At 53.8% G+C, this 13,166-nt stretch overlaps 1 protein-coding gene across 2 annotated transcripts in view; it reads right to left on the minus strand.

Moving 5' to 3' along the window:
• The window catches only part of ARRB1 (arrestin beta 1), a 71,479-nt gene that overhangs the window by 30,810 nt on the left and 27,503 nt on the right, over positions 1-13,166 (minus strand). Inside the window, exon 1 of one of the 2 annotated variants that reach the window (XM_057748686.1) lies at positions 4,384-4,416. The exons of the other annotated variant lie outside the window; for it this stretch is intronic. Coding sequence (XP_057604669.1) covers positions 4,384-4,388 — 5 coding nt within the window. The 5' untranslated portion in view covers positions 4,389-4,416. Of the gene's footprint in view, positions 1-4,383; positions 4,417-13,166 lie in introns of those variants that run through there. 2 annotated transcript variants of the gene reach the window in all.

Consider the following 13,166-nt stretch of genomic DNA (forward strand, 5'->3'; position numbering starts at 1 on the left):
AAGGAGAATGGCCAGGACTGCATCTCGGACACAGAGATGCCGTAACGCCATACCTTTCCCCCATCCCTGCCCCTGATAGCAGTCATGGCTCAGCTGGGTAGGGTGGGGACCTGCAAGGGGGCATCCACCCTCAGGTACACCCGCCCTACATTCTGACCCACTTTCCTGGATGTGAGAACAGCCATCAGGGAGCCGGGAGGTGTGAGGAGCAGGTGGCTGTGGCAGCAAAGAGGTTTCTAGGGCCCTTATCACACTCTCCCTGGTAGCAGAGTTATTTGTGTACAGGCTTGTCTTCTCTGCCAGAACTGAACAGCCCGCCCTGTGTCAGAACATTGCCTGCCTGTTTACCCACCATTAGTGCACCTGCTTCTCAGGGCAGCCCGGGAGGGGGGAGGAGGCAAGAAGACAGGAGACGTCACCCCCGTTTCACAGATCTGGGAAGCGTGAGGGCTCACAGTGCAGCCTGCTTTATTTCCCTGAGGGAGAAATCAAAGCCCAAGGGAGAGAAGAATCTCGCATCCGGGCCAGGAAACGAAGGTAGAGAAGACCAGCGGGTGTGTCCAGAGTCACCGACTGGGAGGTGAGCCCCAGGCTCTGGTGCCCCTGTCACAGCCCTGCTCAGAATCCTGCACGGCTTCCCTGGGCACAGGCCCGAGGGGCGAGGGGCGGTGGATGCGCTTCTGGCCAAGTGGAGCTCCAGGGCTCCGGACTTCTCACAGGCTTCTAGGCAGACAGCCATTGCTCCAGCCTCCTGCCCACATCCACGTGTTCACTTGTCTAGCCATGATCCTCATCTGTGAAGATTTCCAGGGGGTGCAGAGTAAGGGAGGAGGGGAGCTACCAGGTGGCCAAGGATAGACGGGTGAGTTTCTTAAAGGAGCCTGGCCCATCTTCTAGTGACCCACAAAACTAGAGATCTGAAAATCAAAAGCTAATAAAGATGTCACCAAGCAGGCTGGCAGCTGGATCCCAAAGAGCCCACAGACCGCACCTGCATGCTCTCTAGCCTGCTCGAGGGTCGAGAGGCAGGAAGGGAAGGGTGCTGGCAGAGGAAACAGTGCAGACGCTGAAGCAAGCAGACCCCGCCTGAGTCCTGTGTGACCTTGGGTTTCGCTTCCTCTCTGAGGCACACTTTCCATCGTCTGGAAAATGGGGGTGGTAGCTACCCCATAGGTGAAGGAGTATATAAAGCCTTGGTACCTAGCAGGGAGTGGTAAAGGGAAGCGGACATAGTTGGTACTGTAATTATATTGCCATCATCCTCATCCCTGGGCCAACACTCTGCCTTCCCTCCAGTGCCCAGGGGAGAGTTCTGGCCCAGCTGTCCCTCTGGTGGGAGGGGATGGTTATACTACCTCCACCCGAGACAAATACGTTTTTTTAGCTGTCTGTCTCCCTCCCAGTCTCAGATAGAAAACAGCAGTTTATGACATTCTCTTCCTAGTTTAGATCCTCACATTCCAGAAATCTCCAGGGACATGCCCTGCTATTCCCTCTCTCTGTATTGGCCTTTTCATCGTTCTCCCACAGCAATCCCTCCCATCCTTCCTTCCCAATGTCACCTCATCCAAGAAGCCTTCCCTGACTGCTTCAGCTTGAAGTGTCCTTGCCCTGATCCCTCCCTCCTTCCTTCTTTCCATCCATCTTGGCTACTCACCTCCTTGCTTTTCTTCCTTTTGTTTTTCTGGTCTCTGGGCCTGACACTGTTCTTACCTCCAGGAGATACAGGCCCCTGTGCTCTGTCTCCAGGGCACCTACACTTTGGAGCTGGGAGAGAAAGAGATACTCCACAAATAAACAAAACCCTCCCTCAGAAGCACAGCGGGATGTACGTACGATGTGCCCAGCTCAGCTCCAGGCACACAACAGCCACCCCACACACACATTTCTCCCTTCCTCGCATCTATTCCGCCCCGTGTCCCCTGCACATCTCCGCTCCCCAGTGGACGGCGTGGAGCTGAAATACTGACAAGCTCCAGAGAGCAGGAACCCTGTCTTCCTTCAGTCATCTTCCTTGGTATATAGGGGGTGCTTAGTAAATATTCTGAATGAATGGATAAATGAATAAACGAGGGCCAAACCCTGAGCTTGAAGATGGGGAAAAATGGGACTTGGGCCAAGCGAATCAGAGGTGGGCCGCCGGGCCGCCAGGATGAGACACGGGTGTGTCCGGCCTCAGCGGGAGCTCATCACATACAGGGCGGCCCCAGACGTGCGGCAGCCACGAGGCAGACTTTATTTAAAGTTTTATTTGCTCGGGTTTGTGTATGTATGTGTATGTGTGTGGGGGTTTTTCGGTTTTGTGTTTGTTTTTTGCCATTTGCACATATAAATTTTAGGGATACAGAAGAACATATATTAAAATGAGATATTCATTCAGAAGCATTACTTTTTTTCCCATTCTCACATTTCATAAAACATCAGAAGAGATCCGTATCTCCAACTCTGGGTCAACCACTCCGGGGACCAGTCAGGGGCTGAGAGCCCTCTGTGGTCAGGAGCTCTGTCCAGACTGAAAGCTATGGCTTAGGGTAGTGGCTCCTTACTGAGAAAGAATTTAGGAGAGAAAAACCCACGCCTCATATTTATCCAGACACAGTGCCCGTGCTGTGCTGGAGGTGGCTTGTACATGTTCATAAGGGCTGACTGTCACACTTGTGGGAATTCTGTGAGCTAGGTCTTAAACACAGCCACTGCCAACTGCTCTCTACTGGAGGTGAAATGGCTGTCTACTGGGGTAAATCTGCACCCCCGCCCCCGGAAGGGGGGGACATTCGGCAATGTCTGGAGACTTTTAGGTGGTCACAGCTTAGAGAAGGGGTGCTACTGGCATCTAGTAGCAGGGGTATGGCCAGCCCCCTCCCCCCAACAAAAAAATCTCAAGCCCAAATGTTAGTGCTGATGGTGAGAAATCCTGATCCAAAATTACAATTAAATAAATCATATTAAAAACAAAGGGAATACATACTCAAAACTCATCACTTACTATTATTTTACTAAATTTCACTATAAAGATGGTGTCCTACTGTGCATCTCTTCTCAATTCCACGTTCAATGACATCACATTAGTAGAGTGAAATCCTCGGTGGGAGAATTTACATCACAGAAATCGGCAGCTACTACAACCCACACCTTTTTTTCCTGGATGGCCGGTTGTTAGCAGTGGACCATTGGGCATGACCCTAAATAGAGAAGGGAAATTCGGAAGCCTGGTGGACGCTTCTAAGTTTCCAGCCCAGGCAGATGGCTCGGCACCAGCCTGCTGTATACAGTGTGAAAGGAGGATCTGAATGTGGCCACGTGCACAAACTCTACACACCACACACACACACACACAGACACACACACACACACACACCATGCACACTATACCCACCATACACACACACCCCACACATACCACACACACACACCCTACACACCCCACACACATACCTACAGACACCACACACACCACACATACAAAAAACACACCACATTCCACACCACACACACATTGTGCACACTTGCCACACACACCTACACCACACACATACCATGCATGCTTCACACCTCACACCACATGTGTACCACACACACTTAGGCACACCACACACACAAATACTGAGCACACTCCACAGGCACACCTGCATCACACACCCCACACACGTCCCACCTACAACGCCCCTGACATACACCATACACACACCACACAAATACACACGTGCTCCCACAGCAGCCTGCTACCCGGCAGAGGAATAACTGAAATCACGAGAGTAAGAGAATGTCAATCTGACCGCCCACCTTCTTTGATGTCTGAGCATCTCTGCCATAATTTGCTGCCTCCTCATCCCAAGGCCCATCCTTCCCACACCGCCCCACACCCAGGCTACCAAAGCGAAGGTTCTGACACCCTTCCCAGGAGCACCATCCAGTGACCCCATTCCAGGCCCCTTCCTCCTGGCCACTGGAGCCCTGGCTGAGGGGTCCCCCATCCCTGCCCTGTGTCCAGCTCCCTGCAGGCTCCAGAGCAGAGCCTGGCCTCCACCCCTTCCCAGGACCCGTGACAAGCAGTTCCCTTGGTGACTCCACCCACCCGGCCACTTTGGCTGCCATCAGATGCTGGTAAGCCAAACCTCCATCTCTAGCCAGACCTTCTCTGACCCCACACCCACTAGGCTTGGGACATATGTACTCAGATGTCCCCAGACTCCTCACACAAGTCCCAAACAGACTTCCTGTCTGCCCACACCTGTTCCTCGCCTACACTCTGTGCCTCTGCGCATCCCAGAGGTCAGCACACAGGAAGTGCTCAAGGCACATCTCAGGATAAAGGAATACATTATGTAAATCCTATAAAGAGGAAAAAACAAGCTTCCCTATGAGGTATATAGGAAGTCTTACCCCATTTTACAGATGAGAGCCCTGAGTCTCGGTGAAATTAAGGGACCAGCCCAGGAGCAGTGGCCGAGGCAGGGGGGCTGTGTGGGGAGGAGGGAGGCCGTGGAGGACCCAGTGCTGGGGCTGCAGGCAGCAGTCAGGCCAGGGCAGGCCCTGCTGGTTCGGCTCTCCCCAGCTCCGAGTGAGGGGTTAGTTACAAAGAAAAGGAAAAGGCGTTCCTGATACGCGTCCTGTTTCCTCTCCTCCTCTGGGCTTCTCAGGCCTTGGAGGGCGGATGTCTCTGGGCTGGCAGCACTGGGCCTGTGCATGGAACGGCAGAATGCGAGGCTCTCCAGCAGGTTGGCCTGCATGGAGACAGGAGCTCCTGCATGACCCTCAAGTTACCCTTCCCAGCCTGGAGGAGGCCCTCCTGATCCCCAGTGGGCACTCATCCCAGCCAGGCACCTCCTTCCATCAGACTCCCATAAAGGCATCTCAACTGGGCCTTCCATGTCATCCTTACTTGCTATGGGAGCCCCTCTAAAGCACCGCCTTCTTCCCTTCCTCCCTGCCCCACAGCAGCCCAGCTCATCACTCTGCCCAGCTCTCTCTGTGACGACTGCCTGCAGACCAGGGCTCCCCACGAATCAGGCCAGGGAGGTGGGGAGCAAAGGCAGAGGCCACCAAATGGGACTTCTTGAGTGAGAGAACAAGATGAGCCTCCCCCATCAGACAGGGAGAAGGGGCTTTCCTGAGGGCAGAGGTTACATCTCCTCTATCAGATAAGAATTCCCCTGAGGGAAGTGGCCAAGACTCCTCCATCTAGGAGGCTCCTGCAGGCAAAGTTCATGCCTCCTTCCTCAGACAAGGAGCTACTGGAGGATAAGAGGGCTATGTCCCCTCCATTAGGTAGAAGTCCCAGGAACCAGCAGCCACATTCCAACCCCACCCCCCACCCCCCATCAGACTGGAGTCTCTCTCCTGGAGAACAGGCCCATGCCCCCTCCATCAGACTATGAGCTCCCAGAGGGCACACTCCCTGTCTGCTGCCTCCTCAGCAGTTCCCAAAACAGACTTCAGTTCCGTCTGAGACACAGAGAAGGACTTCCCCCTGGGGCAGAACTGGGGGAAGTCTTGCCCACATCCTCCCTCGCAAAAGGTCCCATGCCAACTTCCCATCCATGCCTGCAACTGAACAGAAGCTGCTTTGCCATCCTTAAGACAGCCGTGTGTCTGGGCAAAGGCCAGCAGCTGTCTATTTCAACCAGGAATGACAGCTTCTTAAGAGATAGTGGTGGGGATGACTGGGAGATCCCTGACAAGAGGATGCCCGGGGCAGGCCGTGCACCCAGCTCTGGCCTGGAAGTGACCAGATGTCTGGGCTGGATGGGTCTCTGCTCCTGACTCTGCCACTAAATGGGCTAAGCTCTTCCCCGTGTGGCCACTCACACCCCCTACCCATCTCCAAACTCTGCCAGCACCCACTGCTGGCTCAAGTGGCAGAAGGCTACAAGGAGGAGGGGTGGCAGGGCCTTTCCCAGGTCCTGCCCTGAGGACATCACTGGCCTTCCCCAGGGGCCGCCCGAGAGCCTGGGTCAAGCTGCCTCCGTGATCATCCTTTCCACAGGGGCCAGCTCCAGGGAGCTGCTATTAGTTAGCATCGATCCGCAGAGTGCTTTGCCGACACTTTTTATGAGCTCAGCCTCAACCAGGGCCCTGGGGACTAGAAGCGAGAGGCAGAAACTGAGCGGGAAGCCCAGGCCCCTAGGCAGAGCCAGGCAGCAGCCGAGCCCCAAGATCAAGGGCCAGACAAGCCCAAGACCAGCACTCCGTAAATGTTAGCTGAACGCATATTCACTGCAAAGCAACCTGACTGGATTTGGGAACTAAATCTGGGTGTATTTTCTTATTAAGAAAGAGTAATAATTATTTTTATTATAACTGATGTTTATTAAGTGTTTAACACAAGTCAGGCACTACTGTACACACTATATTTAACTCATTTAATCCTCACAAGAACCGTGTAAGGTAGATACTCTTATTATCCCCACTCTAAGTATGGGGCACACAGAGAAGTTAAGTAACTTGGTCAATCACAGAGCAGAAATAAGAAATGTAAGCAGTGCAAACCATCTGCTTGATAAATTAGGAAGTAAAAATATAGTAACAACGTTTCTGGGTTTTAAAAGAATGAGATACTGTTGAAAGATACAATTTATCCTAAGTGTGTTCCAAACCAAACACTTTCATTATTGGACAGCCTGTGGAATAGATCCCATGTAAGAGGTTCCCTGAAAGAGAATTACAAATGTAAAATATGTGCTCCTCAGTCATCTCAAAATCATAGTTACCCTTCTTTTGAAACTTTTAACTGAGTAGTTTTATTAAACTTTAGAAAACAAACCCCAAAACCCACAATAACAATTATTTTAAGATGTATCATTTATTTATTTGTCATATGCTAAGTATTGCTAAGTATTTGACCTATTCCTCCTGTTTAACCTTAAGGACAACTCAGGGGGGTGGAAGGAGGCATTATTCCCTCGAGGGGGACTTTACTGAGCCTCCAGGCTGAGGGCACCTATCTCATACACCTCCTTGGTGGGCGTGATCCAGCGGGTTTGCCCCCAGGGTGGGAGCTGCTCCAGGGCAGGGCCTGTGCTTGGCTCAGACGAGCTGCAACGTAAAGGAGCTCAGGGCTGGGGTGAGGCAGGCCTGCTGCTTCACCAGCCTGCGCTTCAGCCGTCTAGAGTGTTAAGTGAGGCTCTGGCACACAGTTAGAGCTCTGTGAGTGATGAAAATAATAACCATCCCCACCATCAAGAAACAGACTCGCTGGGTGGCCCTGGGCAGGTCCCTGATGGACAGGGTTTGGCTGGTAACTGGCTCTCAGTGAGGGTCACGTTACCTCGTACAGGCCTGAGCAGCTGAGAGGAGATGATGGGGTATGAGGAGTTCCTGGGAGGCCAGAGTGCTGGGCAGATACCAAGGCCTATTATCAGGACAAGGCTGAATCATCGAGCATTTTTAAGAAATGCATTTCCATTACTTCCAAGAACACACAGGCTTGCAGATGAGGGGGGCACAGTGAAGCCAGCCAAGAGCAGCGGCCTTCAGTGAGGCAGCAAGCAGGGAGGCGCATTCCGGGGCATCTCTGAACCTCTCTCCAAAGCACCCGTGAGGCCTGGTAATCTGCCTTCCACCTGCTCCTCACACGGCTTTGGGGGCAGAAGCGGGGTGTGAGAAACCCGCCAGGAGGGACAGGGCTGCGCCTTAGCCACCAACCTGTCTGGAGCGACAATTCAGTACCAGCTCCACCGGCCCCAACCTCGCGGCTCAGGCCATCCTTCCGCGAACCCCAGGGAGACCACGCAAGTGGTGAGGGAAACGGAAAAGAGCAATTGGGAACAGGGTCCAGATCTCCACTCTGGCACTTCATGGCTCCTCACCTCACCTGTCCTCACATGGATAAAGGGATCATAGGACCACCTCCAGAGTGTGGAGGGGAATGAATGGGCTGATGTCTGCCTATGCCTGGAACATAATCCAAGTTCAATACATAGTATGATTAGGGCACTGAGAGGCACCAGAAGTGCCAGGATAAACAAGGTTATCCAGGACTCTGGAGAGACGGGGGTGGAGACAGATAATCACAGGTGAGAACACATCGTGAGGAGGCAGAGGTGCCCTTGACCACGCTGCATCTCCCAACATGTATTTGGCCCTCTCTGTGTATCTAGTGGGCCCGAGGCACTGGGATATGGGCCTCCTGGGCGTCCTTGGAGTGTGGTGGATGAGCTCAGGGAAAATGTTCCTTAGAGCCTAGCCAGCCTCTCCCAAAACACTCTCCCCATCCCTTGGCTCAGGGTTCACCCTTATCAGGAAACCTCATGACCAACATGGCCCCCTTGGTGTCCTGATTACGTGCAAGAGGTCCTGGGTAGCAGGCATGAGCATTTACATCATAGAAAGGGAAGGGCTCTTGTACCTGGACGATTGGCCACCTGCTTTGAGCGGCGTCTCTAAGTCTGATTAAACCCATCAAGGGAGTCTGCTCGATTCTGAGCTAAACTGCCACACGGGCACCTTGCCCAGGACAGACCCCAGGAGCTCAGCTCCTCCAGGGCCTTCATCATCCTGCCTCTGTTCTACCACAACCACTGTGACCTTGAGAAGCAGAGGGGTGTGTGGGGAATGCACTGCCCACATATGGTTGGGGAGGCAGATGCAGAAATCAACAACTATCCTGCAAAAGGCACCGAGAGAGGGTTATAAAGAGGGTAACTCAGGGGGCGGCAACAGCTCTGTTCTCTCCAGATGGACAGGGGGCTGCTGAGGAAGTTACAGAGAGCAGGCAACATCTGAGCCGGGATGCCAAGGATGATTAAGAGTGTGCCAGGCGGTCAAGGTGCAGAGGAGAGAACGTCGAAGTGACGTGCACAAGCACGGAATCACACACCCTCATGCAGCAGCGTGTACACTGCAAAATCACCATCTCATCTGATTCTCTCAAATCCCATAACGGTGTTATTACCTACTCCTTCCCCCCGCCCCACCCCCACCCACATGCAAACAAGAAAAGTGAGGTACAGGGAAAGCAGATGATGAGCGGAAGGGCACACGGTGACCGATTTCTGGGCAGAGGGAAGGGGTGGGGGATGTATGCTGGCCAAGATGGCTCTCTTCTCATGAAACGGACGGTATTCCTCTCTGGCAGCAATCTCTCACTTCCAGCCCCTGCTGGCCTCTGACACCCGCCTCCCGTCCCCAGCATACATACACACTCCTCCGGACCCCAGGGCCTCTCAGAAGGGGCAGCCGACAGAGGGACACAGCAGCATGGCCAGGGCTCGGCTGAGGAGGCCAGGAAGAGCTGACCGCTCTCCAAGGCCCAGCTTGGAGGCCCTGCCCCACCCTCTCCCACTCATCCTGAGCACTGATAACCTCCACCTCTCCCACTGTAAATCTCCTCTCCTGGCCTCTCCTCTCCCTGTCTCTCTCTCGAAGCCGCTGCCGCCAGCCTCTCCCTCTCCTCCCTCCACCCTTCGCCCTCCCCAGGGAGCAGTGAGCTCAGCCTTTCCCATCAGCCATCCCTGGGAATGATGGGAAATGCTCGGCTGGCCAGGAACTGACAGGAGGCCTGCCCCTGAGAGGGAGGAGGAGAAGGGGGGCTTTTCCGAGGGCTGCTGGGGGCATCCTAGGGGCAGGGCTCAATTCTGCTGCTTCCTATGAGTCCCGGGGCTAGGGGCGCAGTCTGCCTGACCATATGACATGCTCTAGATAAGGTGGGATCCCACAGCTGGAGCTAGAATGCGCCTCGTTCTCACGCATGGGGAGACAGAGGTCCAGAGAGAAGACAGAAAGAAAATATGTCCAGAGACTGACCGCCATGTCCCAGGTACTGTTTGAAACTTTCACAATTCTTGTCTCATTTAATCCTCACAACTACCCTGCAAGGAATGTGTGACAGGCTGAATCGCGGCCCCTGAGATATTCACATCCTAATCCCTGGAACGGTGAATCTGTTACCTTACGTGGTAAAAGGAATTTTGCAGATGTGATGTTAGTTAAGGATCTGGAGACAGGGAGATAACCCTACGTTATCTGGGTGAACCCAGTATAATCACAAAGGTCCTTATAAGCAGGAGGCGGGATGGTCAGAGAGAGAAAAGGCAATGTGAGGATGACGGAAGCACTGAAATTGGAAGATGCTGTGCTGATGGCTGTAAGATGGAGGATGGGGCCAGGAGCCAAGAAATGCAGGCAGCTTCCAGAAGCTAGAAAAGGAATGGATTCTCCCTTAGAGCCTCCAGAAGGAATGAAGCCCTGCCAACCTATGTTAGGACTCTGACATCCAGAACTATAAGAGAATAAATGTGTATTGTATCAGACCACTAAATTTGTGGTAATTTGTTATGGGAGCAACAGGAGACTGATAAAGTTGGTATTCCCATTCCCATTTTGCAGATGAGAAAACTGAGGCTCAGAGAAGGCACGTGATGTTCTCATGTTCTGCACACTCCCCTCCACACCATACTGGCTTACTGGGAATTGCCATGAGCTCTCAGGCTGGGAGCCTCTTGGCCAGGGCTTCAAGGTTAGGGGAAAGTCTAAGGAGGCGGCGGAGATCTGCTGCTTGTAGGACCGAGGTCAAGAACAGAGAAGGGATCTGGGGAAAGTAAAGCCCTGCCTGAACGGGGCTGTATTGTGGCTAGGGGCTCCTGGAGCCAGTGGCTGAGTCCTACTCTACCCCAAACTGGGAAACAGGGAGGCATGCGACATAGAGGAAGGGCCCAGGCTGTACAGCTGGGCTCAGGGGGCTGAGTGTTTTCAGGATTAACAGAGATGAGACGAAATCCCCCCCATTCTCCCTCTTTGATCCTGATAAAATCCCTGGGAGGAAGGCTGCTTATCCTTCTCCTGCATTACTGGTGTGAAAAATGAGGTCCTGGGAGTTAGTGACTGGCCCAAGTCACCGGTCAGAGTGGAATCTGGGTATTCATAATGATCGATATAATGAAAAGCATCAAACCATGATGAACGGCTTTGAATGCTGTGTGCCTGACACTGTGTTAACTGTCGCTGGCATTTTCTCAGTCATTCTAGACACAGACCTGATCAAGTCCCTTCTTTGCCTCAAACCCCTTAACTGCTCCTCACAAGCCCTTCTCAATCTGGCCCTTACTCACCCCTCCAACCTCCCCTCCACCACACTCCCCTGCACACGCATATCTTCCAGCCACATTGACCTTGGTCAGTTCCCGGGAGCCGTTAGACTCTTTACCACTTTGTAATCTCCCACAGGGTTCTGCTCCCCTGCCCCCCAGCCCAGCCCCAGGCCACTTGTAGTGGAGAAACCACAGGTCCTGGCCATTCCTGCTTCTCCTTATGGGTAAGAGAAAGGGAGCAGGGCCAGGGGTCAGCCCTGGATGGCAGGACTGGGAGGCTGGGGCTGAGGGGGCCTGGGTAAGCTGGTCATTTCCTACACTGTCACAGCAGCCTGGAGCTGTGGTGGCAGGAACTCCCCAGGGGATGGAACCTCCCAGATACACAGACCCTAGGACACTGAAGCTGAAGGGGCCTCAAAGAATGTCGGGTCCCACCCCTCAGGATACACATGGTGACACCTGAGGCCCAGAAAGGTCTGGACTTGCCCCCGGCTCCAGAGTGTGTCACTGTGGGAGCCAATTTGGGGTAGCAGGTAAAGCTTTGGCGTCTGCCAGTCACTAGCTGGATGACCTCGGGCAAGGAGACAGTTGTTCTGATCCTCACCTCTAAAATGGGAATACCAATGCCTTTCTCCACGAGTGCACAGGAAGCGCCTGGTACAGTGATGCCTGCGATAAATGAAAGCTGTTCTCACCATTGAGAGAGTGGGGCCTGGACTCAGGACCCCTTCTCTGTGACATAGCTGGTGGGTTTAACTTAACCTGGGAGAGCACCCAGAGAGGTGGGTACTCAGCTGTCCCCAAAGCCAGTGCTTCCGGGCCCCCAATGCTGGTCAGTCCTTGGTCACCTCTAGTAAAGGGCTTGTCAGCCCCATTTCCCTTACAGTTAAAGAAAGGACTCCCCTTCAAGGGAGCTAGCCTGGGCTAGAGAGACTCCTAATCAAAACCCAAGCTCCCAGTGGTTAAGAATCCACCTGCCAATGCAGGGGACATGGATTTGATCCCTGGTTGGGGAAGATCCCACATGGCGCGAAGCCACTAAGCCCATGCGCCACAACCACTGAGTCCGAGTGCCACAGCTACTGAAGCCCGTGTGCCTAGAGCCCGTGCTCTGCAACAAAAGAAGCCACCACAATGAGAAGCCTGTGCACCACAACAAAGAGTAGCCCCCACTCACAACTAGAGAAAGCCCGTGCAGCCACGAAGACCCAACGCAGCCAAAAAAACCAAAACAAAAACGAAAACCAAACCAAACAAAAACAAAAAAACAAAAAAAAACCCCCTGGGCTCCCCCCTCCACACTGACAGAGGGAAAGCGGAATTGACTCCGTACTGAGCACTTCCTGCAGGTGGCGCTGTGCTAGAGCGTCCCAGTGCTCATCGCCCTTGAGGGTCACCACAGTCCACCCAGAGGGGATCAGGAGGCCCATCTGCTGAAGAGAAAACGGAGGTTTCCAACGGGTGAAAGACTTGCCTGCAGCACCAGCTGGCAAAGCCACGTGCCTACCCTGCTCCAGGAGGCCTCTGCGCAAGGGTCCGTTTCTTTTCCAAATTACTGCGGTCTAGGGCCTTTTTGAAGGGAAGGAACCCAGGCGGGGTGATGAGGCCCCCACGCAGCCTGCTGACACACCTGCAGCCCCTATGGCCCATCTCCTCCCTCCAGGCCCTCTCACCGTTCCTCAGCCTCCCTAGAGATCTGCTGTTAATAACCAGGAACACGCCACATCATGACGCCGTTGCCCCCATCCGGCAATGCTCTCCAGCCCCACACCTAGTTCACATCCACTCCAGCTCAGAGTTTTGCTCATCCGGCACTTCCTCAGAAAGCCTTCGGTGACCCCCAACTAGGGCAGATCCCCCCATCAGGCACCCTCCGAGCACTTCTCACAGTATGCCTCTCTTGCTGTCTGTGTCCCTGCTCCGGACCAGACCCCATGAAGCCAAGGACAGTGTCTGTTTGCTGCTGTGGCATCCCCAGAGGTGTGCGCAGTGCTGGCACATGGCCTCCAGAAGCCACCCCACACTTGCTGGGGCCAGGCCCCAGGCCAACTGCTGAGTCCACGCATCACTTTCAATCCTCAGGACCCCCCCAGGAGGTGGGGATTATCACCCCCTGCACAGATGCGGACGTTGCCACTC

The sequence above is a fragment of the Hippopotamus amphibius genome, chromosome 9 (assembly GCF_030028045.1).
Source record: "Hippopotamus amphibius kiboko isolate mHipAmp2 chromosome 9, mHipAmp2.hap2, whole genome shotgun sequence".
NCBI lineage: Eukaryota > Metazoa > Chordata > Mammalia > Artiodactyla > Hippopotamidae > Hippopotamus > Hippopotamus amphibius.